Source organism: Heliangelus exortis, chromosome 1, assembly GCF_036169615.1.
Source record: "Heliangelus exortis chromosome 1, bHelExo1.hap1, whole genome shotgun sequence".
Taxonomy (NCBI): Eukaryota; Metazoa; Chordata; class Aves; order Apodiformes; family Trochilidae; genus Heliangelus; species Heliangelus exortis.
In genome coordinates this window covers 155,511,168-155,538,565 of record NC_092422.1, presented here as the reverse complement: position 1 = coordinate 155,538,565, position 27,398 = coordinate 155,511,168, and the positions used below count along the sequence as shown (strand labels likewise).

Genomic DNA, 27,398 nt, shown 5'->3' with positions numbered 1-27,398 from the left:
CTCGCCGTAGAAGAAGCAGAAAAAGCAAAGAGAATATGCAAAAATACCTGGCGCCACTGCAAAATTTTGTAGACATTTATCATTGCAGAATGAAAATTAAAAAACAAAAAATCTTTTGTTGAGAGAATTGGGACATGTGTTGATGTGAAGTCCTCTCTTATCCTTTAATAACTGTGCATAATTCTCATTACCTTCACTTGAGAGCTGGACACATATCAAAGGGTGAGCAGACCTCATCCAGTGAATTCCTGCAAACCAAGTAATTTACCCCAGAGGCAGAAATAAATGCTGAAACCAGCAACAGGATTTTGGGAGCTGAATTACCTGTTGGGTACAAGCTTTGATGGTGGTTACACTTCTAAACTGAGAGCTGTCTCCTTTTATCTGAAAGCAAAACCAGGCAGCGCTGTACTTCCAGAGCGCTGCGTCAGCAAGAAGGTGGTCAGGGAAGATTCCCATTCCCTGCATAAAGTCCAGGTTTGTCCTTGGTGCCAGGACATGGCATGACACGAGGAAGGGGACTGTGGCTGGTGGGTGCCTGAGTCCTGCTGCATGGTCACAGTGGCACAACAGTTCCGGTGAGCATCTCAGGCAGCCTTGGTGGCAGCTAAAGGAAGGTACACTGTGGAGAATATAAAAAGCACTGGGTCAGATGCATAGCTGCTTGTTGCAAATGCTGTTTGACTGACTTCAGTGGAATTAGCTATGTTCATGCTAGCTCAGGACTTACCGTTTGAAGGCCTATAAATGATATGGGCCCTTTCTTCATTTGATTTCCTGGCATGTAACAAAGTTTGCAATACGAAGGATTTTGCTATCTGTATTATCTAAAGGAGGGGACTTTTTTTGAACTTTGGTAAAAAGTTAGGCACAGAAGATTTGCTATTGCACTGTGAAGTAAACATTCCGAAATGTGTAAAATGTCAGCATTTTAGTTAGAAATATTTTCCAGGCACATAATTTTACATTATGTGACATCAATTAGCCTGCCATATTCATAGAAATGTAGAATCATCATAATTGGAAAGGACCTTCAAGATCATAGAGTCCAACTGTCAGTCCTATACCACCCTAACCACTAAATCATCTCCTGGAGTGCCCTGTTTTTTGAATACCTCCAGGGATTGTGATGCCACCACCTCTCTGGGCAACCTATTCTGATTCTTCACCACTCTTTTCAGTGAACTTTTCCTAATATCTAAACTGAACCTCCCTTGACACAACTTGAACCCATTACTTCTTGTCCTGTCATTAGTCACTGGGGAGAAGAGGCCAACAGCCACCTCACTACAGCCTCCCCCAACCTCCTCATCGCTTAGGGTGAACAGCCCCAGGTTCTCCAGACCCCTAATCAGCTTCGTTGCCCTTCTCTGCACCCTCTCCAGCACCTTGCTATCCTTCCTTTACTGTGATGCCCAAAACTGCTCACAGTACTTGAGGTGTAGCCTCAACAAGGGGGAATACAAGGTTAAGATCACCTCCCTGGTCCTGCTGGTTACATTGTTCCTGATACAGGCCAGGATGCCATTTGCCTTCTTGGCCACCTGGGCACACTGCTGGCTCATGTTCAGCTGCCTGTCAGTCAGCACCCCAAGGTCTCTCTGCTGGGCAGCTCTCCAACCGTTCCTCCCCAAGCCTGTAGCACTGTTGGGCGTTTTTGTGGCCAAAGTGCAGGATCCTTACTCAAACTCATACTATTGGCCTTGGCCCATTGATCAAGCCTGTCTAGATCCCTCTGCAAAGCCTCCTAACCCTCAGGCAGATTGACTTCCAGCATCATCTGCAGACTTACTGGGGGTGCACTCTATCCCCTCATCCAAATCATCAATTAAGATCCTAAACATGAGCAGCCCCAGCACTGAGCCCTGGGGGACACCACTTGTGACCGGCCACCGGCTGGATTTAACTCCATTGACCACAGCTCTTTGAACCCAGCCATCCAACCAGTTTTTTTATCCATTGAAGGGGGTGCATATCCAAGCCATGAGCAGCCAGCTTCTCCAGGAGAATGCTGTAGGAAACTGTGTCAAAGGCCTTGCTAAAGTCAAAATAGACACATCCACAGCCCTTTCCTCGTCCAATAAGTGTGTCACTCTTGTCACAGATGGTTAGGCAAACATTTATGTTACAAAATGGAGAAAGAACTCGGTTTGATTTCCAGCATCTAGATTCCAAGTCATGTTTGCAGGATTGATAATCTGTGTGTATATGGTTTGCCAATATCTATGCTTGTGTCCCAGAAATTGCTGAGGCTCATTAGAGATCTTATGGTAGCATTTGAGGCTGGTTTGTCTACTTAAACAACAGTGCTATTACATTATGATATTTCTGCCAGATGTAAGTTTCCTAATTCTCTCCTTTTGCTTATGCTTTCTTTATGCAGTAAGTGTTGCCATTTTGAAGTGTAGGTGTGAGTGCCTTCATTACTGTTGTTGATGATGAAGTCACTTTTTCGATTGCTGGACAGATACTGGCATTTCTCAAGAGTATTTTCTGGGTAAACCCTTCACTCTTGTTTTCATTATACAGCATTCAGAATGGCAAATTCAGCCATTCTGATTCCTTCCATTAGCAGGTGTTTTTTCAAAACAGTTCTTTCAAGTGGATGTTCACAAATATGTGCAACATAGCTATAGACAAAGTGGAGCAAAAAGCATGAATTCTTCTGGTGCAAGCTGAATGAAGAATTTATTTGGTTGTGATTATTTTCACTCTACTGGTCACTTTGCTTTGCTGTCTGTGGTTGAATAGATAACCCTTCAGTGAGTTCTGTCTGTGTACTTGATTTTGAGATCAGTGATGCTGTTAATAGGGTATCTTTTCTGAATTTACTAGGTTCTTTAGAAATTTAAGCTACTCAGTCTGATGGGGACTGATCTGTGAACTACATGCCTAAAATTTATGTAAAGAGACAGGCTTGCATAGTCCTGAAAATCCCATTTTTGGTTAACAGGTGTCAGTGCTTCTAGTGTATATTATGTCAATATGCCTTGTAATTCTACTACATCCAGGGTTTTTTCATGTTGGGAGAGCTGAGTAGCAGACCTATTACAAGTGGTTGTAGAATGCAAGCAAACAGGGTGAAAGTAATGTATTTATTCTTGATTTTCTGATGGACTTCTAAATAAGCAGCATGTTTGTGTTGGGTCAAATCCTAGACTTGTCACTGTACTTGCATTCATTATGTAGCTAGCTGGAGTAATGATTAAGTAGAAGATATGCAGAAGTTTGATTGTAGTTAAAAACTTTGATGGACACCTCAATTGCACCTAAAATAAATAAAGGGAATAAGGGGATCTTATCATCGATGATTGTTGTATGTGGCCTTTGCCCTGAAGAACATGAATAGGAAGCCTCACTGAATATTTTATGTGGGATCTTCAATCATACAGCAGTGAAGCTGATGGTCTCTTTGGGTTTTAATGTATGCTCAAAGAACTACAATGTTTTTTATATGTATGTTTGCTTGTCTCGAAGTAATAAAATTTCCAGTTTTAACAAAATTGTAATAATGAATACAGATTTCTTTACCTTTTTCTTTTTGTGTACAATTAACTAAAGTAGTCTTTCACAACTGTTCTAACAAGCAATGGCTAAGTGAGCTTAACTGAAATGGAAGGAAGACATTGCTCTTGTTCCTCCACACCTCAGTGTCTGGAATCTTTTGAGACAAACTTCATCAGTGTAAAAATACTCACCCTTGAGTGTATACCATGGTCATGCTTGCTATCTTTAAAAAAAGACTTTGCAGACTTGCAGTTTTGGGCACTGCAATATAGAAAAGACATCAAGGTATTGGAGAGCATCCAAAGGACAGCACCAAGGATGGTGTAGGGTCTGGAAGGGATGACTGAAGAGGAGTGGTGGAGGTCACTTGAGTTGTTCAGTTTGGAGAAAAGGAGGTTGAAGGGTGACCTCATTGCAGTATATGACTTCCAAACGAGGCAGAGATGTGGCTGGTACTGATTTCTTCACTCCTCTGACTGAAGACAGGACTTGTGGAAATGGTAGGAAGCTGAATCAGGGGAGGATTAGGTTAGATATCAGGAAAAGGTTTTTCACTCAAAGGGCAAGTGAGCACTGGAACAAGCTCCCCAGGGAAGTGGTCACAGCACCAAGCCTGCCTGAGTTCAAGAAGTTCTTGGGTGCATGGTGTGATTCTGGAGGTGCTCTACACAGAGACAGGAGTTGGACTTGATGATCTTGATGGGTCCCTTCCAACTTGGCCTATGCTATGATACTGTCATTCTATGCTTTCTTTGTACCTTATGCCTACAGCACATCAATGCAACATTTTTCTCTTGTTGTTGGAAATCTGGCAAGGAATGGGCACCTCCAAGAGTGCAATAGTATCATTTGTGTTTTGCAGAGGGGTGCACAGGAGGTAGATGGGGACAGGAGGAATATCTCAGCCAGGTCCACCTGGGTTTCTCCTCTGGGTTTCAGCTAGACACAAGAAAAATCACCAGATGTTCAGATTGAACTAGGAGAAAAGCCTTGCAGAACCCTTGTCTTGAGATGGTTGGGGGTCTCACTTAGCATCTTCTTCCAAGGTATGGTCATCTCAAAGTTATGCAAGTAGCAAGTAGACCAAGGAGAGAGGAAGGCTGTGTTCAGAGGATGCTTCATCCTCTTGTGTTTCACATCTTCCCTAGAGTAGGTTGCTCTTCCCCTCTGGAAGTGCTTGTCTCTTAATCTTTTCTCCTACAATATTCCCCCCCCTTGCCATATTGTGCCCAGTTCTGAAGCCCCCAACACAGGAAGAACATGGACCTGTTGGAGTGAGTCCAGAGGAGGGCCATGAAGATCAGAGGGCTGGAGAATCTCTCCAGTGGAGAAAGGATTAGAGAGTTGGGGTTGTTCATAGCACTTCACCCCCTCCAATACTCTTGTGGGAAGGCAGGGTTATTGGTGTGAAATCTTGGACTCAGAGACATCGGTAGAAATTGCCAGTAAATTCAAAGAAAGCCCAGATTTTACTAAAAAAAAAAAAATGTTGGTAATGGAAAAATTGTCTGTTCTTCCAGGTGATGCATATTATTAGTGGCTCTATGGTTCTGCAAACCACTGCTGCTTTCAGAAAGCTTTCCTAATACTAATTTAATCCTTTCCATTTCTTTTCTTTAAAAGAATGTCTCAATACAAATTTCATCCAAAAGAGTGTGTTTTCCTGTGTTTTCTTCTATTGAATGCCTTTAGGTGATATTTAGGTGATTACAACACCCTTGTATGATAGAGTTTTAGTATTCATATTTTTAAAAAAAACTAATAAAAAGGAATAAATCAGACGTTTCCTTGATTTTATGGGAACGTAATTTGTTTTTCAAAGCTACTAAGACAGACTGAAGCCAAAACATGCCTGAGAGCAGAGCACTGGCATTTTGGAAAAGTGTTGCAGGACTTTGTGTGACTGGGGAGTGAGCTGGGTGGGGTGGGCTGGCACACCTCCTCCCATTGCCAGTTCCCAAGTCCCCTTTTGACAACAGAAAATAGGTATGCTTGGCATCACTGAACAGTGACTTAAAGTACATTGTGCTGATGTGAAGATCTTTAAATATTGTGCAAGTGTTTATTGACTTGGCAAAAACTAGGTGAGAATTAAGTTCAGTACCATTTTCCTTGTCAGTAATGACCTATGTATTATACTGGCCAAGGATCAAGAGTAAAATCTAAGAACTGTGTTTTCTTCCATTGTACTCTCCAAGTAACACTTCATTCCATTATAATAATTTATTTTTACTCTATTCTAAAAATTTGTTTCAATTTGAGCAATAAGTGTAACTATAAAATATATAAAGAAATTATACTTTAACATGTTTCCAAAGCTTTTACAAGCTAAAAGCCCAGCTGGATATAATGCAATACAAAAGAATAACAAAAGGACTTGCAGGATTTATAGCTGGAGTACCTAATTCAACAGGCAAACTAATGTTTTGTTTTGTTTTTTCCCCTCTGACATGCAAGCCTGCAGGTACAGTTGCAAGAATATCTGAAGTATCAGATAAGGAAGAAAACTGATTATTACTGCAACTGTTAATGCAAATATTGAGCTGCCCACTTGCATGGTGGTGTTTAGTTTCCTCAAATGTGCTTGGTATCTTGCTTTCTGTCCTTCTGTCTCCTTAACATGTGATAATATGATGCAAAGTGAGCTGTACAAGTATTTTTCAGCATGGGTGTTCTTGATTTGTGTAGCTGAGATAAAATGCACCCACATTATTGTTTTACACTGAGGATGGTTTACCGAGAAATTTGCCTGCTGCCTGAGACACTTTGAAAAGTCTGAAATATTTTTGTTAGTAGTTTATTTTCCGAGAGGAGAGAAATTAATTTATTAGTTTCTTTCAACTGTATTGAGTTTTGTGTTTGTAGAAATTAAAATTTGCTCAGAAATGGAAAGATAAATCTGAAGTTTGAGACAGGCAGCAGTCAGATTTTCTAGTCTGCCTCCGTGCTGCTGCACCTCATTGGCATGTAGTGCAGTTCTTGTTTAAATATTTCATACTGTGATCCTCCCATCTATCAAAAGGATTTTTTAACATGGAATCTTCCTAAGTGGTTCAGAGCCCTATTAATAGCCATGCTGCAAGGGCAGGGAAGATCCTTTTTATTTTCTGTGCAAGCTGAGGTTAAGGTAAGAGACCTTGAAAGATCACAGATGTAAAATTTTGGCTTTGGAAAGGAGGGAGACATGTAAAAGAACAACTTCCATACAATGGAGCTAAAAAATAGAGCTGTAAATTGTTTGAATCAGGACTGGTAGTTGAAAAAGATTATGAACTCACATTTTGGGAAGGGTGAGGTATGATGACTAGATTTTTGGCAGGAGACTGCTTGAAGCAAGCAAGAAGTGGGCTGACCTAGATGCCTGATAAGAGACTAAATGAAATGAAAAGTGGGTGGACATGGAGAAGAACTGGGTGGACCTGATTGTTTTGGCATTTAGGTATTTGATGCTTAATTTCCAGGGCAGTAAAATTTTAACAACCTATTGTTCATTATTGGTTGGCTCCTTAGTAATATGACTACCACCTCTCTTCTCAAGTGGTTACTGTGTGCTGGGATGTGTGAAAGTGTGGGAGAGGCTTTGTAGGTGAAAGCTGCAATTAGGAAGGGAAAAAGTGTGTTGGGTAGAAAGTGCTCTGGAGGAGTGTTTTTGATAAGGAGGTTGTGTATGAGAAGGGATGTCTGAAGAGCAAAGGAAGGGAAGCTTTGAGGGCTGGTCCTTTGTTCTCAAGGGGGTCTTGAGGTCTTGATGTGTCTTTGGGATGCAGCTTTAGCATGATTTGTGTACTTACATTGAACAGAGATACTGCCTGGCTTCAGTGGCATTTTAAATGTCCATCTCCTCTTGCTCATGTCTGTTACCAACATTTCCATCTCCTCCTGCTGCTGTCAGGCTTTTCTGAGCATGTGAAATGGTGATACCATTAAGAGAGTGAAAGCTGAGGAACTGAGTGTCTTAGATTGAAGACATTGCCTCAAGCTTACTTTATTCAGCTTTCTGAGAAGTAAAAGTGCCCTACATACATAGTGTACAGAGTACAGAGCTGAGTTCTGCTCATCCCCATGTGCTATAGTAGTTGGACATCAGCAGCTGTGTCCTGTATTTTTTTAACAAGTCACACACACATACACTTAGATGTGCACTTAGCATGTATGAAGGAGTCTATGCTTGTGCATTTGTTTAGGTATTTTTTTGTTTAATGGTATTTGATATGAAAAGTGGAATCCTGTTGGGAAGAAGAGACAAAAGTATGGTAGTTTTTAAAATTAGATGCAAAAAGTTAGGATAAATGAATATTATGTGTCTGCTTTCTTGGACAATCTAAGAAACATCTTGTTTTAGGAAAGAACCGTAAAATTAATGTAATCCACCATCATTCCATTTCTCGTCTTATGTTGGTTGTTCTTCCAGAATGCAGTATATCAGTACTAAATTTTAATAACTCATCACTGTGAACAGTTTTTCTAGGATTATTGCTCTGCAGCTGTTCCTTGACCTTTGTGCTATGTATGCAAGTTCCTAGAAACCTTTGGTGTATTTAACTTTAGCCTGTGTTAGGAAATCAGAGGAGCTTGTACTCACTCATTCAGCATATATGATTCATACCTGTAAATCAAGGTACCATTAATCTCTTCTGCCAACATACCTGCCTTATCAGTTACTCTGCTACTACTTAGTCCTGTTCTTCCCATCAGTTTCCCTTCCTCCTGTTTCCCCAGAAGTACAGTGCCTCTTCACTGGTTCTTCACACACTCATCCATTTTTTTCTTTCAGTGAAAGTCCCTTTAAAAGCTGCTGCTCTACTGGGGAGAAAGATTTAGTGGGAATTACTCCAATGATTGTCTCCTTGCTTCTTCCTAGTGCCCAGGGAGGGGAGTGATATGGGAAGCATATGGGAAGTTTGAAGTTGTTTATACTGGGCAAGTTCTAAATACAAATGATTAATAATACTGGGAAAAGTTGTTCTGATACTTTTGTTGCTGGCAAACCAAACATGAGAGGCCCTCTTTTGAAACTGCTTGTAAATACATTTACACAGGTGCCACCCTTACATATGGGACTTGTTGCTGCAAGATTTTACGAAGTTGAATCCTTATCCATGTTTGGCTTTGTGTATGGTGAGAAAGGACAGATTTACCCCCACAAAGTGTTGGAGGAGAATCAAGGGAGAGGAAGATAGGTTTAAGACTCTATACAGGTTTGTGGTCTGACCCCTTCATGTGTTATGGTGCACTATCCTGGTTAATGATAGAGTTGAAAGCTGCTTTTACTTTTTTCCCCTGCCTCTGCTGAGAAGCACACCTGAACTTGTAGGCATTGCTTTAGATAGTTTCCATTATTGCTTAATGCGGCTTTGTACTCTGTAGTGTGAGGTCTTAGTGCCTCTAATATCTGCAAGTCTGTGAGGTTGGTTGCATGTGGCAGTACAGCCAGAAACTGCTCTTACTTCCCCTGCAGTGAGTGGAAAAACTTTCACTGGTTTCAGTGGGAGAATGACTGGGGCTCTAAGATAAGCAATCCCATGAATGTTGTTGGTTTCGGGCCCTAATTCTGCAATTACTGAATACAAAGAAGTCTGCGTAAAGTCCAGGGCCATAATTATTACTTGGACTTTTCTGATGATGTATCAAAGGCACCGGTGAAGTACTGTACCACTTCATCACTGCAGCAGTGCAACAATTACTTGGAGGCACTGTGCATCAACCAGGCATTAATTGTGTTAAGGAAAGAACTTGCACACCATACATGTCCACGAAACTCCTTTATGTGCTGCCAACATGTAAAAAAGTGAAATGCTGTCATGTTGTATCTGCCAGGTACTGAATAACAGCAGAGGGGACAGAGCAGTTTTGTCTGTAGTCCAGCTGAAGAATTAAGCCCTTTAAAGTTTGCCAAAGCTTCTTTGATAGTAGAATCAACATCAAGTCCAAGAACATCAAGTCCAGCTGTTAACCCAGTACTGCCAGGTCCACCACTGAACCATATCCCTGGGTACCATATCTGCACGTCTTTTAAATACCCCAGGGATGGTGACTCAGCCCCTTCCCTGGGCAGCCTGTTCCAGTGCCTGACAACCCTTTCAGTGAAGAAATTTTTCCCACTATCAAAAGTAAACTTCCCCTGACACAACTTGAGGCCATTTCCTCTTGTTATGATGCTTGTTACTTGGGAGAAGAGACCAACCCCCACCTCACTACAGCCTCCTTTCAGGTAGTCCTAGGGAGTGGTAAGGTTTCCTCTCAGCCTCCTTTTCTCTGAACTAAACAACCCTGGTTCTCTCAGCAGCTCCTCATAAGACTTGATGATACAGTGGCTTGAATGCTGGCATAACAATTTATATCAGTATATAAATAGCTAACAAATTTGATGGTATAATATAGTAAATTCTGTCTTTATCAGAAAAGTCTTGTCTGGTGCACTTTGACCTCCCATGCAAACTGGCAAGTGAGTGATCTTAAAACATGCGGTGCTGTGGTGTGCTCTGACAGAAGCTGCGGGTTCCCAGGACCTTTTGTAGCCACGACTGTTGTTTCGTTTCACACATCTCAACTGGATTGTTTGCAGGTTACAAAGGTCATGAATTACTTGTTGTTTAACGCAGCCACCTGGCAGGCTTCAGCAACAAGCCAACTGCTGCCTTTTGGCTCGGTATTAAAAGTGGGATTTGATTGTTCTGAATTGTGTCCTAAAGGAAGAGGTCTGTGTTTGAAGAGCTGCTTCTGGTCCAGTGTACAGAACAGGCTGAAATCTTGCATTGTGTGCAGTTTGCTACTTGCCTCTCACTAAGGTGCCTCGACAAGCACCTCCTGAGTTAACACGTGGCTACTGAACTCTCTGAAGGACATACTGCTGGAATCCAGGATGTCATCTTGGGGACTGAATTGTTGGAAGACCACTATATAGACACAACATATATACTTGATTCAGAATTTTGTCCTGTGTTGTGAGAGACTTTGTAAGAAACAAAGGTGTTAGAAGCTGAGGCACTGAGCAAGGGCTCAGGAGATGGTGTCCCTGCTCTGCAATGCTGCTGTCCTGCCACATGTCATTTAATCTTGCCGTGCTGTCATTTCATGTCTACAGGATGGGAGTAGCATCAGTTCCTTTCTCCTTTGTCTTGTCTGATACCTTTGGTTCCTAATGACTGCACAACTCATATATGGTCCTCATTTTTGCATCTTCAGAGAGTGCTTAAATGAAAGTGGTTGATAGTAGTTGATTAATATCTATTTTCTGAGTCTTGGAAGTCCGATGTATTTGAGCACTGCAGCTAACTGGCTCAGAGAGTGTAAGATCTTGCTTGTTCTTTTCAGCACCTTGCTTTCTATATGGCATTTGTTAGGGTGATGTGGTGCCATGATAAAAGTTTTGCATTTCATCCCCAGTTCTAATTGTTACGAAGGTGCAAAAATTGTCACCGAGGTGCACAAGATGTTCCTTATGAATTACATTCAGGATTGAATGTATTGTCCTCCATCCTTGACTGTGCTTAAGTGTCAAACCTTACAGGTTCATTTACAAAGTCTTTGAGAGGGGACTACTTCTTGGTCTTAAAATCCTTTGATGAAGCTGCTGTTAAGGCAGCCCCTTACAGCCCTGTTTCTTCTGTGATTTGAGATTTTAGGTGCTGTTTATAGAAAGCTTTGGTCCATTAGATCATAGAGGGCATCTTGCAGACCTGACTACTCCTGGGTCATGCTTTCTAAACCACACTTTGTTCTTCTGAAGCCTGGTCTGACACTTAGACAGAGAAAAACACAGTTCCAGAAGGCCATGGGAGGTCCCCTGCCTGATCCTGGAACTGTTACTTCTCTTCTCCTTCCTCACTGACACCTCACATTTGTGTCCAAGTATGTTATGAGATCTGAGCTGCTGACTTCCAAAATTCTTTGTTGTCTTTTTGCTTCTGGGAGGCACAGCCACAGGGGGCAGCTTGTCAGCAGCTGGCTTGCTAGAGGTAGAAAATCCATGGGGGGAAATTCCATGCTGGGGGATTGGTCTTGCTGTGTTCATGGATAGAGGCGAAGCCTTCACCAGCTTGAGTGAAAAATGAACGCATCTACTGTGTAATATGGCTGAGCCCAAATTGTGCTTTTTCTGGCAATTTCCCACAGAAAATGTCACTGATATTGTTGTGAAATGGCAGTGTATTAAGTCCTTAAACATGATTTTCCTAAATAATAGTTTGAAACGGACAGATTATTTACAGGATTCTTCCTGAAGGGAAGCTGAATTCATGTTTAGGAAATTCTGTGATAAAATTAACAATTTTTATTTTTTACTTTTCTTGTTTATTTAGTTTCTAAAATATGGTGAGACAGATTTGATTTGCTGTTTAGACTTTCTGCTTTGTTTTAAATAAATGCTTATTCATTTTAGCAAAGGAAAATGTGCTCCTGTGAGTTTTGATTGGAGCTGAATCTTAGTTCCACATGCCTCCTCAGGAAAAAGATTGGAAATGAAGAAGAATAGCAGAACATATAAAGATTAAACTCTTAAGGTGCTTTATTTGCTTTCAGATTAAAATTCTAGATAAAATGGTGTTATGAAACAGCAAGTTACTGGAGAACCCCACTTGCATGCCCTGCTCATAAGCAGATCACATTAGTCCTGTACCCATGTGGAGGCTGCTTACTGACTTTAGAAGTCCTCAGTGGGGATGCAGGAATCTGTAAGCACAGGACCACTTTGCAAGTGTAGGGCCAGCCTAACCTGCAGTGCTCTAAATGCCCTTTCTCCTATCAGATAAAAGTGTACCTTCACGACATTTTTCTTTGAGGTCTTTTTCCAGGGCTCATTTAAGTGGCTCAGAGTGTCTCTGTTGATTTTGATGAATTCTGGACTATGCCCTAACGTAATGGCTGTGAAAATCTGCCTGCTGCAGAAAAACAAACTGTTTCTGGTTCAGGGTTAGTGGGCTTTAACAAAAGAAACCAAGAATTTTACGTGTACCATCAGTGTACGTAGTGTAACAAAAGGGACATTAATCAGATTTAAATGAAGTGGGATCTGAAACACAGACACAATTTAGTGCAATGGAAGAAATCTGTCTTGAAAGAAAATGTAGAATTTTCATAGTTATGCTTAGTAACTGGATAATAGAGTTTCTAAGGTATTTTTTAAATTAAATTGGAGAAATGTGTAAGCTTCTATATCTGTGGTGTGGCAGGTATGTCTCTGCATTTATGCTTGGTGATGTCAAACACATGTTTTAGTAAGTGTAATAACTTTTGTTTTTCTAGGTTAGTGGATGACCGGTGTGTGGTTCAGCCAGAGGCAGGTGACCTTGCTAATCCTCCAAAGAAGTTCAGAGGTCAGTCACTGGGGATAATTTTTTTTTGTTTGTTTTAAATGACATATTCGATGCATGTTCCTTGGGCGCTTTGCTTCACCAGATATGTAATATCCCAGATGTCATTATGGTTGGTGAACACATTGCTGAGGTTTCAAACTGGAACGTGACAGATTTTGAGAACTAAATACCAAATCAGCAAAATCATAATGAGTAGGTGGAAAAACATGGGGAAGGGGACTCATTTTCTTATAGACTAAGAGAGTTGGTTGCTCTATTCTGTACATTGAAAGCTGACCCTTTTGCTGTGTGACCACCTCCTTGCTCCAGCCCTGCTCTTACTGTGAAAGGGAAACAAGCTCATGAGATTCAAAACTACTTGAGCTGCTGGTTTGTTTATTTTTTTTAAAAAGATAAGATAACATTTTAAGGACTACCCCCACATATTTTGTCAGTTTTTTGTTTTGCTTTTGATTAAAGCCATGTTTGATTTTTCTCAATTTTCTTAGACATGACCTTGTAGATTTGGCTATTTCTACTGTTTTGCTTATTGGAAAAAAACAACGTACTAATAACATGCAGCTCCTACTTCTTGAACAGTAAAAAAATACTCTTGTATCAAAGGTTCTGTGTGTTTATATGCAGGGAGGGAAATAAAACCTCTCAGTCTTGTCTGTACTTGATTTAAGCCAGTGGCCCTAGACATGCTAAAATAGAACCTTACTAGCCTGATCCAGACTTCTGGTTTAACTGGGCTGAGATTCATACCTGTTGTAAGATAAGGAGAGTTACGGTTTAACTGATTTAGAGCAAGGGAAAAATGCATTTTGTGGCTGCTTTATCTATCTTAAGGGGTTGCACTGCCATTCTTAAACTTATTATTTTGTATATGACAGTATAATTGCAGAATGCATCCAGATGCTTACAGTCAAGGGCCTGAACAGGGGTTAAAAAGCAGCCTTAATTTTTTCATTATCTAATGTTTGAGGGCTTGATTTTGTAACTTCTTTAGAGTTCTTTTGTCACAGTTCTGTGATGTTCTTTCCTAACCTGAAAAGGCAATGAAGGGAAAAGTTGGTAGTGTTCTGAGGTTTTGGGTTTTTTTTGGGTTTTTTTTGTTTTTTTTTAATAAATAAATAAAAATTTAAATTATTTCAATGGCATCAAGAAAGTCTGGGCATTCTGATCCAGGGCACAAGGTTACAGGACTTTCAGTGCTAATGGTGTGCCGTCAGTGGTGGCAGTAGTACCTGGGATAGCAGAAGGGGATGAGACACAAAGATGAAATACAGCTGTTTGCTGATGGAGAAATACTCACAGGACTATACTCAGGACTATACTCCTGAGTTACATCTCAGCTTCTGCAGGGGAATGTTTTCTATTAGTTGTAGACAGTTTTGGCACTGTGCCCTATTGCAACCTCTGTCTGTTGCTTGCAGAACACATCTTTGTCTCTAATTGCCCCGGCTCCCTCTTCTCCACAGCATCTAAACTTTCCTTTCCCCTAACGCAAATCCTCCATTCCTGGGGGCTCCCCTCCTCTCTTTTTCTGGTTACAGGCTACTTTCCTCCTTCTCACAGCTGCCTCAGCTTTCTATGGATCCAATGTCCTCCCTTTCTGTCACTCCTTATATCTCTCTGGTGCACCCATGTCTGACTCAAGTGACTGACAAGTGTTTTGCTTGGCTCTTGCTAGCATTGTGATTGCATGCAAATTTGGATTAACTGCAACAACTGTAGGAGAAGATAAATTAGTGAAAAAAAGTGAGTTTTGTCACCTGAATTGGTGCAGCCCACCACGCTATAACATCATGGCTATATTGTTAGAGTCCCCATCTAGTATCTAGCAGCATTTTCATGCTGCTTCAGGTACACACACAGTGGTAGTAAAGAGAATGGCTGCAGCAAAGATAAAGCCATAATTTTGGTTATTTACTCCTTTATCTTAAAAGTCAAGTTCTAAGTGTGGGAGTAGCAGGGGGTTTGCTGAGGACACAGCAGAAACCTCTGGTCTCATTTGGATTTAGTGCCTCTCATCGTGGAGGTGTCTGTATCAAAGAGAGCAATCAAAAGCACATCTCTGCCATGTATTGTTAAATTTATTAGCTCTGCTTAAGAGCACCAAGACAAGAGTTGTTAGATGTTGTTCCTGCAGCAAAGAGACATTATCAGAAAACATATTTTCTCTCCCAAGAATCTTCTGGGAAGTAGCATTCAATCAAATTATGAAAGTTAGTAAAATAAACAAAAATGTCTTAAGTAGCTTCTTGTCATAAAAAGACAACTTAAGCACGATTGATTACCTGAATGATTAGACATAAGCAACTAAAAATAGCATCTAGCAGCAGGAAAAGTAGGGCCTCTTTAGTAATAGAAACAGCTGTCTGTATGGTTTACAGTTTTTATCACTGATAGCTGAACTGGCATTGATTTGAGGTTAGAGCATGACCTAAGAGTCAAATATGAGAAAGGCATGTCCCTAACCAGATGTTTAGATTTCAAGGTCTGGCTCTGAAAATTAATATCAGAGGCCCATGCTTGCTCTTTTTTGGTTATGTTTTATCAACTCTTACCCCAACAGGAAAAAAAAAAAGGGGTGCGGGAAGGATCAGTTTTCTGATTCTTTGTAACCCTCCTACAGAATTCACTCAGAGGTCAAATTTAGGTACTGAGCTATTGGCCTGAACTTGAAAGCCTAAGTAAAGAGATGTCTCAAAATAGCAGTTTCGTTTTTGTTATGTGTTTACTTTCTTTTTTTGTATGTGTGGGTGGTAGCTATTCTAGTTGGTTCAGAACATCTTACAAAATGGAGTTTTACTAAGCTAAGGAAACCTGTGGTTGCTTGTAATTTTGTGTCCATAGGAAGAAGCTGTGGGCCAAATTTCTTCCAGTGTGATTGAAGGGGAAACCTGGAGTAGTTCTGTGCTCATCAGTGTGCATATTCAGATTTGCATTAATGCAAAGGAGGGCAGACTTTGGTCCCGCATGTGTTTCCTGAAGTCTGCTGGAAAAAAAAAAAAAAAAAAAAAAAAAAAAAGCAAGCTTTTACTGTTTTGCAGTTGAATTTAGGGGGTTTATCAAGCCAGGTGCTTTTTGTCCTAATGAACTGAAGCTGGTGAGAGCTAAAACACTTAGTGTTGTGATGGAAATGCTTACCCTGCTGCAGGGCCAGGTTCACAGAGATGAGGAAGAACAGTATGTGCCAGAAGTCTTGAGCCTCCAAAGAAAAGTCGTATGATGAGCAAAGGAACAGCAAGGTTCCTTAGACTGTGACCTTAAACACACTCCAGCTTGATGCTGTTATCTGTGGTGGGAAACACTTTCAGCTTCCAAGGTGGAAAACAGCACAAATAAGACCTGGTTGTTGGTCAAATTTAGCAACTCTGAAAAAGGAGCACCAGTCTCTCTTCTATTTTAAATACAAAATTAATTAAGTTCTTAAACTGATTTAAACTTTCCTACATTTTATATCCCTTTTTCTTGAGGCATCTACAATTAAAGTGATGTTTGATTTTCTAGATATGCTCCTCTTGCTTTTTTCTCTTTTTTGAATCTGCTCTGAGCTTTTTCTGATGTTCTTTTTTCTTGTCTCCCCTCAGCTACATTCCTCTGTGTTTCTGTGTTCTCTCCTTTCCTCCTCCTCCCCTTCTCTCGGCTGTCAGCCATTTTCCCTTTTACTTGCCTTCTGCTACATCATTTTGATTTGTCTTTATGTTTTCTTCTTGTTTCTCTCAGTTCCCTAATTGTTTTCATTTTCTTCTCAGACTCCTGATTGCTTTTTCTGTTGCCCTCCTTACAGCTCTTCAGTGCCTCACTCCTTGCTCCTTCACTCACATTCCTCCCTTTCTGTTTTCATTGAGCTCTCTTTTTACCTTGCTGTATTTTTTTCAAAATTCACAGATTTGTGCAGATTTGTGCTATGACTTCCCCTTACCCATTTATCAGGCTGTTTAAGTAAAGCCACCTGATAATTTCTCTAGTTTTGCAAATCACAGTAATCTTCCACGATGGACAGGAGTTGAGTTTCTAACAACAGCAACAAAAAAGTAAAAGAGTGCAGGGAGAGAAAGCATCTGATTCATGTTCTAAGCCATCTTCATTCAATATAAGCAGAAATGTCAGAGGCATAGTATGAATTATCTTACTTTTTAGATTTCCTGAGGGTAGTTGTTCTTTACACAGAGGATGTGCTGTGTTTGGTTCTGCCACCCACTATTGCCTTTTGAAGACTGGTATCTTGTTCACATTCACAGGCTCAGGTAGACATCAGGATCATCTCCTGCCCTCTGGGAGTTGCTGCTTTCCATCTTTTGGTTGTTTTAATTAATAAATATATATATATATTCTTTCCCTGTAAGTAATTGATGTGTGTGCTCTCACTGATAATTTGTCATTTTTTCTTACTTTCTAATAAGCCAATATATAGTGTAGGAGGTTATGTCTGGAGTGTGACCAGGGACATCTTCCTTTCCCCCTTCATTTTGTAAAGAAAACTGGAAGTTATTATTTATTCTTTTTTAAAAATGTGTGCAGGCAATATATCTTATTTTCTTCATCTTCACTTTGTGTACAAGTAACTGAAATTTTGCCTGGAAGATTTTGTGGGTATAAGAACTGATGAAGCTGCAGAAGTTGAATGCATCAAAGTTTAGTAAGAGAAACTGGGTGATACCTTTTAAGCTATTTACTTTAAACCTATTTGTTTACCTTTGATAGTCCCTACTTAATTAGTGTCCTCAGGAAGAGAAGCATTTATGTAAAACTCTATAAAGTAATGAGTTAGGAACTAGGACCATCTGAGAATGTCTGGAGAAGTTAGAGGAGACAGTTTCTCATGAGTGGGTTCCTAGACTGACCTCCAGGAGGGCTGAGCTTTTGATCTACTGTGTGTGCTGGAAAGTTGCTTTATAATCTTATGCCTCAGTTTCTGTTTATTTAAACTGTATCATTTCTAGGGCAGGCACTGTTTTTTTTCCACTCCTGATTTTAAGGAACACAAAGGTGGAATTTGTATCGTATCCTATTAAAAGTAGTAATAGCCAGAACAAAACCCAGAAAAAATAATGAGATTAGATGTTTTTAATGTACCTTAAAAAAAAATAGGGCAAAGCTTGTGTGGAAAAAAAGAATGTGGGTTTTTTTTTTTAGTCTAAAAAGGGAGGAAAATACAGTTGAGATAAAACTGCTTTTAAAAAAGTCTTCAGTAGTTAACTTCTAAAGCAATAGACTGGAAATCAGGAGAGCTGTGTTGTGCAGCATTGAATCATAGAATCATAGAATTGGCTGGGTTGGAAGGGAGCTCAGAGATCATCAAGTCCAACCCTTGATCCACTACCGCTGCAGTTACCAGACCATGGCACTGAGTGCCACATCCAGTCTCTTTTTAAATATCTCCAGGGATGGAGAATCCACCACTTCCCTGGGCAGCCCATTCCAATGCTTGATCACCCTCTTGGTAAAGAAATGCTTTCTAATGTCCAACCTAAACCTCCCCCGGCACAACTTGAGACCGTGCCCTCTTGTCTTGCTGAGAGTTGCCTGGGAAAAGAGACCAACCCCCCCTGGCTACACCCTCCTTTCAGGGAGTTGTAGAGAGTGATGAGGTCTCCTCTGAGCCTCCTCTTCTCCAGGCTGAACAGCCCCAGCTCCCTCAGCCTCTCCTCATGGGATCTGTGCTGGAGTCCCTTCACCAGCCTAGTTGCCCTCCTTTGGACCTGTTCCAGGACCTCAATCTCCTTCCTAAACTGAGGGGCCCAGACTGGACACAAATTGGCTTCAGATGGGGCTGTGTTGTGGCTGGGGTTATCAGGTGCCTGCTCTATGTTTCCTTTTCTTTGAGAACTGTCATAAGGAAAAAGTCACCTGCCTTTGGGAGCCAGACCCACACAGTGGTGGCTGCACATCTGTGTACATCTTGCATTTTTCTGCAGTGTGGTAGCACTGGGCTTTGAGAGTGCGTGAGGATGGGAAGTGGTGTGTTTACGCAAGTAGCAGGATGTGTGGGGAGTAACTGAGAAATTAAGACTGGTCCTATAAAAAGAAGGTATTGTTACTTCAGAGACATAAGTGTTTCATGAAGCCTTCTGAGAAGGCATGTTAATTATAGGTTGTTATAAAAAATAATAGCAGACTTCTTGTCTTGTGAGCTGAAATCCTGATACTCACAGTAAAATCTTGTACAACATGCAGTATGATTTAACAGTGTTTTGTAATTGTGGTGTGGTTTCTTTTCACCCCCCCCCCCCACACACACACTTCTTGTGTCCAGGGTATTGTAAAAGTTACCTGGGAGTTACATACTCCAGGTTGTATGATAAAGTTCTCATTGTAAATGTTCCCCTTTGAAATGAAAGTAAACACCTTTGCAAGGTGGCTGGGTTGCTTTGATAAAGGTTTGTGACCCTTTTTCCTAGGAACAATTAGGGAGCAAATCAGTGAGGACTTTGGGTCAGTGCCAAGGAAGGTTCATTCATGGATAATGTTCTTGTGTGAACAAACTTTGCAGCTGTGGATAGTAGAGGAAAATTAATTGCCTTGAAGGGAAGAAGCAATGCAAGGGAAAGCTTGGTGTAATGGTGGACAATACATGAGAGGCCAAGTGGTGTATTTGCAGAACTGAAAGAATTGCAGCTTAGCTCATGGCTTGAGGGCCAGCAGTGTTACAGAGAGGTAGCTCTGGGGGCTCAGGTGCTGGGAAGAATGTGTGGCATGATCTTTAGTGATTTTGGTATCACTGCTATCAGATAGCTGTGCTTAGCTGGGCCTGATTGTAGTTGAGTGCTACCTGTTTTAAGTGATGAGAGTTCATTTTGACTTAGGAAAGGCAAGGCCAGTCATCACACTAAATTTCCCTTCCCTCTCCTGTTGTGCTAAGAGGTGTTCCTGCTGTACCATGGCTTCAGTAGCTCCTCACAGACTGCAAAGAGATGGGTATGTTGGAGGATATATGGAGGATATTCTCAGAGGAGCTAAATCCTCTCCTCTTCCTGTGTGAAAGAGTAATTCCACTGGATTGACTGCGTTGAAAATGAGAATAGGACCTGCTTTGGTATCTAGCATCTTCTACTGAGAGGCTGGGAGTTTCACACTTTAATTTTCACTCAAAAGGGTGGAGCAGGTAGGAAACTTTTCTCATCACGTGTATGATAGAAAGGACTTCCCAAATGTGCCGCTGTAGATTGGAGAGATGGAACAAGTCCTAGTTAGTTAGTACCTGCAGATAGTAAACTTGCTCTGGGAATTTGATAGTGAGTAGGAAAGCACTCTAAAATAGAAACTATCTGCTGCTGACCTGACTCAGTGGTTAAAAATCCAGAGCATGACTTCTGGATCGTTCCTTATAGCTTTCCTTGGTGATGTTTTTGTGGCAGTAATGGGTGAATGATGAGATTACACTGTGTTTAGAAATGACATGCAAAGTTGGTAAGTTCAGCAGGGTCATCTACACATTGATGCAGCGTATAACTGGAATGTGTACTTAGTGTTGAGATTGTGGTTGCTATTTTATATGGCAGCACCTTTGATAACAGAGATGAGGGTGACTATGCAGGGCTGTTGGAAAGGGACTCTCTTTGGAGAAGGCAACAGGAGAGCTGAAGGTAGAGAGGACAGTTTTCAGATTACTCTGTGTGATGCATATACCATTAACTGTGTTGAGTATGGTGGTAAATAAGCACTTCAGGTTGCTTGCATGGAACTAAATTGTTTGTTCTCTTTTTCTTTCTTTGCTGTGTTGTTTTGTTTTTGATTTTTTTTTTTTTTTTTTTTTTTTTTTTTTTTGAGTACTGTCTGTGCCGTACTTCGTGCAATGTGGCTTTCCAGTGCCATTGCAGAAAGTTGTCTGATGACCAGTGACATTGCTGATTCTGGCCAAACTGGGATGTGCAAACACCTGCAAGGTGTGCTTGCAAGGGATCAGAAGATGACCTTTTTTCTTGATCCATCCCTGGGGCAAAACCTCTTCTAAGTAGGATACATTGCTGCTATTACCTGGCTCTCGCTTGTGCCATGTTTGGGTGACTGGGAGTCAAGTAGGAATAGTGGGAGTCAGGTAGGAATAGTTGCTGCCCTCCCATCTCTACCTTCCTGAGCCACTGACATGGAACAGGGAGGAAATTCTGCAGAGCTTTTTCTCCTCTGGGAGTGAATTAGTCCTCAGAGAGTGCTTGGCCACCTGTGGCAGTTAAATATAGAGAACTAATAGTATGGTGCAGACCTCCCTTTGACCTCTCTAAATTTCAACCCTTGTTGGAGGAGAACTTCACACTAAAATACACATGCAATCCTGTATTACTGGTCTCACAGCAAAAATCTGATTGCTCATTAATAATTCCCTGTTCCTTCCTCTTGCCAGTTGATGCACAGAGGAGGCACATCTGGGGCACTGAAGGCTTTGGGTTCAACTCAGATGTTCTGCCGTCCTTGTTTATGGTATCACTGCCATCAAGCTGTTTGGTGACTATGTTTAAACACTGGTTTCTAGGCACCTCTGGAAAAAGAAAACCAATCAAAACAGACTTACAAACGAAGGAAGTTTCTTTCAACATTACTTATGAGTTTTTCTTTCAATTTGCCACAGACTGCCTTTTCAAGGTGTGTCCTATGAACCGATATTCAGCCCAGAAGCAGTACTGGAAAGCCAAGCAAGCCAAACAAGGAAACCATACAGAAGCAGCACTGCTGAAGAAACTTCAAGTAAGAGACATCTGTGTTTGTAATCTTATCTCAATCTGCAGCCTGTAGAATTACAATAGAATGAGAAAGAATAATAACAAGTGCCTTGGGAACCACTGTGATGGGTATTATTATGCCATCATAGCAATTTTATATTCTCCTTAGCTCTCCTGCCTCTTGACTGGCATTTATTGGCCCTGCCCTGATTTTAATCTTACTTAGGGCTGGGGGTTGTGCCTTTGCTGTAAGCAAAAAGCTGCTTTTAGAACTTCTATAAAGTGAAAATGAAGTTGTAAAAATTTGGAGTGGGCCCTGCTTTAAATCATGCTATTATTTTAGAAGTCCTTCCCAGGGGTTAGGCAGAGGGGTGGACGAAAAGATGTTTTTGATGCTTTAGTCTGGCAGTCCCTCAGAACTGCAGTTGCCTTTGCAGGTGATTCTTCTCTGAACCATTGGGCAGATTCTATTTTATATCAAATACAGTGTGGATGGAACAACTCTCTCTCTGAAAACGAGCTGGCCTGATGTTGCAGTTGGATGCATAAGATGAAGGGAACACAAGGGCAAACCTGGTTGATAGTTCCCTGTGAGTTGGAGAGGCTGCCAGTGCTTCCAGTTAAAAACAGCAAGGAAGGCACATGGTGTGTGGTCAGAGCTAGGAGCTGAAATTTAGAGCTAGGAGCTGAGTTTGCACTGCAACTGTGTTTGATCCAGGCTATTGTGCGTAGCCTTGATTTTGCAATGTCTGACCTGCTATTTTTGTTACATATAAAGTTAGTGTATTTGTATACATTTAAAAAGCCCACAAGTAAAAGGAATGGTGACAGGGAGGAGCTAATCATAGAGCCTTCTTTTTCCTCTTTCAGGATGAAATGAATCACCTGCAATTACTTTCTGTGCTCAGAAAGTTTTAAAATAGTATGCATCTCAGGTGTGATCCATAAATTTTGACTAAGTTTCTATTCTGGACAATAAAAACAATCCAGAATAATTACACAGAGTCTAGGTGATTATGCTGCAACAGGATTCAGGTATTAATATTTTCAGCGCAGTAATGCTTACAGGTTGGAGGAAGCATTTTAAACATAATACCACTTCCTTGTTACACTCTCTGTTACAGTAGCTGAATGCCAGTACTGATTGACTTTAAAGAAATAATAATTCTCTTGCAGCACGCATCAGAACTGGAACAAAAGCAGAACGAAAGTGAGAACAGAAAGCTGTTGGGAGAAATTGTAAAATACAGCAACGTCATACAGGTAAACCTCTTGAAATCTGTCTGCCTTCTCTCAGAGCTAGAAACAGATGTTTCATTTCAAGGTTACAGTGAAAATGAAACTAACCACCTTAATCTGGATTGTCAAGGGTCGGGTAAATAGAACTTGGTGAAGTTTACAATATTGTGGTTTTCTGTCTGTTTTAAAGCCTACCAGAAGTGCTGCATACTCATGTTTAAATAATATGTCATAATATAAATTTTATGTGTAATTTTTGCTGCTGCGGTTTAGAATCTGAGTGTAAATATGTGTCTCTTGCTTTCAAGATTTATTTCAAAATCATATTATAGAGGTGTTGTGCAGCTCCTTTTAAATCACTGAAGTAATTTGTACTTCATGACATATAAATGAGACAGGAGTTATGCTCTTAAGTACAGTACAACATTCCTGTAACAGATGAAATTCCTGAAGGTAGCATTATTAATGGACTCTTGCCCTGCATGTATAGTATATACTGTAGAAGTGATTGCTGGTACATTTCTCTCAATCTGAGATATAGCATCTGTTTTCCTAAGCTGCAGTATAATTTGATAACTTTCTTCTGGTTTTCTTCTGTCATTATGTATGTAATGAAAAATCACTACAGTGTGGAAATTTGCGCCTCCACTTTTGACTGAAGGGAGAAGAAGCAGTAGCTGTACTAATTTTTTTAAATTGTGATTTGTTCACAGCTACTGCACATAAAAAGTAACAAGTACCTCACAGTCAACAAGAGATTGCCAGCTCTCCTAGAGAAGAATGCTATGCGGGTGTCTCTGGATGCTGCAGGGAACGAGGGATCCTGGTTTTATATCCAACCATTCTGGAAACTGAGGAGTGAAGGTGACAATGTAAGTGGAAGTACTGAATATGTAAGAGGCAGAAGGTTTCCAGAAGACACGCGATTTCTTTCCTACTGGCATAAATCATAGTGGATTAAGTTCAGAAAAATTTTAAACAATGCTTGGGACTATCAGCTTTTATGATTAACTAGGACGTGTTACCAAATTATATGGTTTGGAATCTGAAATGTTGCCGTGTTCATCTGAGCCTCTGCTGACCTGTGTTTGGGCATCTTTGCTAGGTCCTCAAGCTGTGTGCAGTTTTGCAAAGCTGACAAAATGTCATAGTTTACACAAGGGAATTTTTTTTTTTTAAATATTCTGGGCAACATTTTTTTCAAGACATTCTTTCAGTGTCTCTAGGAAATGCATCATCTTTCTTTGAATTTGTATCTTCCTCAGCATGACAATAGCATTGTGATTGGAATTGGGTTGGATAGTCTGGTAGGTCTTTTCTGGGTAGAATCATAGAATCATAGAATTGGCTGGGTTGGAAGGGACCTCAGAGATCATCAAGTCCAACCCTTGCTCCACTACCGCTGCAGTTACCAGACCATGGCACTGAGTGCCACATCCAGTCTCTTTTTAAATATCTCCAGGGATGAGAATCCACCACTTCACAGGGCAGCCCATTCCAATGTCTGATCACCCTCTCAGTAAAGAAATTCTTTCTAATGTCCAACCTAAACCTCCCCTGGCACAACTTGAGACCGTGCCCTCTTGTCTTGCTGAGAGTTGCCTGGGAAAAGAGACCAACCCCCCCCTGGCTCCAACCTCCTTTCAGGGAGTTGTAGAGTGTGATGAGGTCTCCTCTGAGCCTCCTCTTCTCCAGGCTGAACAGCCCCAGCTCCCTCAGCCTCTCCTCATAGGATCTGTGCTCGAGTCCCTTCACCAGCCTAGTTGCCCTCCTTTGGACCTGCTCCAGGACCTCGATATCCTTCCTAAACTGAGGGGCCCAGAACTGGACACAGTACTCAAGGTGTGGCCTCACCAGTGCTGAGTACAGGGGCAGCATCACTTCCTTAGACCTGCTGGCCACGTTGTTCCTGATACAGGCCAAGATGCCATTGGCCTTCTTGGCTACCTGGGCACACTGCTGGCTCATGTTCAGCTTCCTGTCAATAAGGGGTTTCAATATGAGTCTTGCATATTGGAAGAGAAAGAATACACAGGAGAGCTGCTTGCTGCATGTCCAAGTTACACCATGAAGTCAAAACTCAGTTCTTCATTCAGTTGACTGTGGTTTCGATAAATGGCTGCTGTGGAAAATTCAGATTTGCCTTTGGGAAGGGCACATGATGAACTTGTGTGGTTTTACATTGTAGACCTGGCTGGGAATGTTTGGCCACCATGCCCTGGTAAAATAATTGATGAAAGAGCTCTCTCAGGACTGCAGACAGGAATGCCTGTTCTTTTGTGTACCTTATCTCATTAACTTTGTGGTTACCCAGCTCTTGGGATGCTATCCAGGATGAGTGTGGTTGCTTCCAGCTCCTTTTGGCAACCCGTTGTGGGGAGGGGCAGGACTGTATTCCCAGATCCTGGTCAGAAGTCCCTGAAGTCGTAGTCTTTCTCTGCTCCATGTAGTGGCCAAAAGGGTATGTGAAAAGTTCCCCTTTTCCTCTAGCCTGTTGCAGAGAAAAGCAGCAAACATGAATAGCCCTTTGGGGCACCTCTGCATGGCTTTTCAGCTGAGGACAAGGAGTATTGTGGATCAAACATGAACCTGGTATTCCTTTCCCTCTTTGGAAATAAAAAAAGACAACTTGTGGCTTAAATATTTTGGCTTAATTTTTTAGAATAACATAAATTCAACATCTTCTTAATTTCTCATGCCTGGGAAATCAGTGCATGTCATCTCTTCAGACTGAGGACCTGAGGTTCCTAAGCTGTGATCTGTAAAGCCATTGTGAGACCTTACAGCCATGAGCAGTGAACTGATCTTAAGCTTAATAAGTCATCCTCAATACAATACTGTTTTTGATTCAGTTTTACAGTGCTGTGGGCACACAAGAGTTTGGAAGCAGTTTTGGTGGTCTGAAAAGTTTGCACATCATTGCAGTGATTGCTGTAACATCCTGCTCCACAGACCTTTCAGAAGCTGAAAGAATTCAGCTGTATTTTAAAGGCTCTGAGCTACAAGGGCTGTATGGTAAACTGTCAGGTTTGCTCCTAATTTAGTGACCTCCTTTGAATCCTGCCTGCTGCTCATTTTCTGTCACCAGGTGTAGCATTTCAGAGCTTGCCATTATAGCTTACAGAGGGAAATCTCAGGACCCAAGTTTTTCCTCCTTTCTACCAGGCCAAAACAGATCTGATAATTTTCTTTTAAAACATCCAGTACCATTAGTCCTTTGGTAGCTTTCTCATAACTGCTATAGCATATTTCCACTGCTTCAACAGTTACACAAACTAGGCAGCTCTTACAAGGGGGACAGGAATAGCAAGCAATAGGAGAAATATTTAATTTGCCTCTCACATAGAGAGGCTCTAGCCTTGTACTCATTCCTCCCCTTTCAGTTATTCCCAGACATGTGCCCATTAAAAACTAGTTTCTTGGGGACTCATCTGCAAAGCACCTAATACCACATCAGCTGAGGCCACTTTACTCACTCAGTAGTTTAGTCAGCTTTTAAAGGACTTTTCTTGGTATGTCCCAGCGCATGGGTTTAACTTGGTGTATCAGGCCTTTATTACATTTGGAAACTTTGGGTTTGCTTTTTAATTTATTTTTAGGTTTTGTGCTGCAACAGGGAAATTCCCTAAAATATACATTTTAGAAAGTCTTTAGAATAGTAGAAGTGGGTATTGAATTACTCCTTGGATGACTGCTATTGTGTCAGGTAACTCACGCAAGGTAGATCCTATTATGTCTTTTATCCTAAAAGAGATAAAGATAGTTTAGTCTGGAGGAAGTTGTGGTGTAGGGTATAAAGTGTGTGACTTTTCTGATAAGTCTTTTTTAGCAGATGTTTAGCCTTGCGATATATTCTAAAAATTACTTTCCTGAATGGAGTGGCTTAGCTTGATTAGAACTGATTAGATATGCAAGTCAATGAAAGTCATGAAAAAATAAGGCTGAAAATTTACAGTAATTGGCATAACTAATAATATATATTATTATTAAGGATATATCAGCTCTCCTTCAATGAAAGCTGTGACTGATAAAGGCTAAAGCTGGTTCCAATTTGACTAAACAGCAAAATGTGCTTTGATAACAGGATTAGCTCTATATGAATTGCATTTTCAGTTTTCTGCCATTTTAGTGGTTTGTAAGCTTGGTCTTGCAGCGTGCCAAGGGAGGTGGTCTTAGGCCTGGGGAATGCCCATTCATCTGTGGGAAAGTTCAGTTAATCCTTCTGATCTTTGAAGTGAGTCAGCAGTGCCACTGGCAGGTGTGGTTATAACATAAAAGCAATGGAGATGGAGTAGCAGAGCCTTTGGTGTGCCCAGTGACCTACTTGGATAGTCAGTCCAAACTGAAACCACTGCCACTGCATCTTCAGGGCTAATACAACATTTTGCAGCTGCTACTCTTTGTGATATACTACACCTTTACTCCTACTTCTTGATTGTGGTGCAGAGGTAGCAGTCAGGTGGGCTTTCTGAGTTCATATGGATGACAGAATTGCTGTGAGGGATCCCAGCTCTGCTCCCTCAGCAGAAGACAGAATGCAGTCAGCTTTTTCTGTGGCTCTGTGCACTCTCAATGTATCCTTTCCACCATGACATGAGGCAAGTAGGGCTGCAAAAATTTAGAAATTACCTTGTGTGGTGAGGACTCCACTGCATCCAAGACTGAAGGACCTGGTAGGTTTATCTTGAAT

The 27,398-nt window shown here is 41.1% G+C and overlaps 1 protein-coding gene across 3 annotated transcripts in view; it reads left to right on the top strand.

Annotated features, from left to right (window-relative positions):
- The window catches only part of ITPR2 (inositol 1,4,5-trisphosphate receptor type 2), a 258,336-nt gene that overhangs the window by 21,450 nt on the left and 209,488 nt on the right, over window positions 1-27,398 (top strand). For all 3 annotated transcript variants that reach the window (XM_071733154.1, XM_071733153.1, XM_071733155.1), the window contains exons 2-5: window positions 12,751-12,821; window positions 21,379-21,494; window positions 22,646-22,732; window positions 23,422-23,580. In XM_071733154.1, the coding sequence (XP_071589255.1) occupies window positions 12,751-12,821; window positions 21,379-21,494; window positions 22,646-22,732; window positions 23,422-23,580 (433 nt within the window). The remainder of the gene's footprint in view (window positions 1-12,750; window positions 12,822-21,378; window positions 21,495-22,645; window positions 22,733-23,421; window positions 23,581-27,398) is intronic.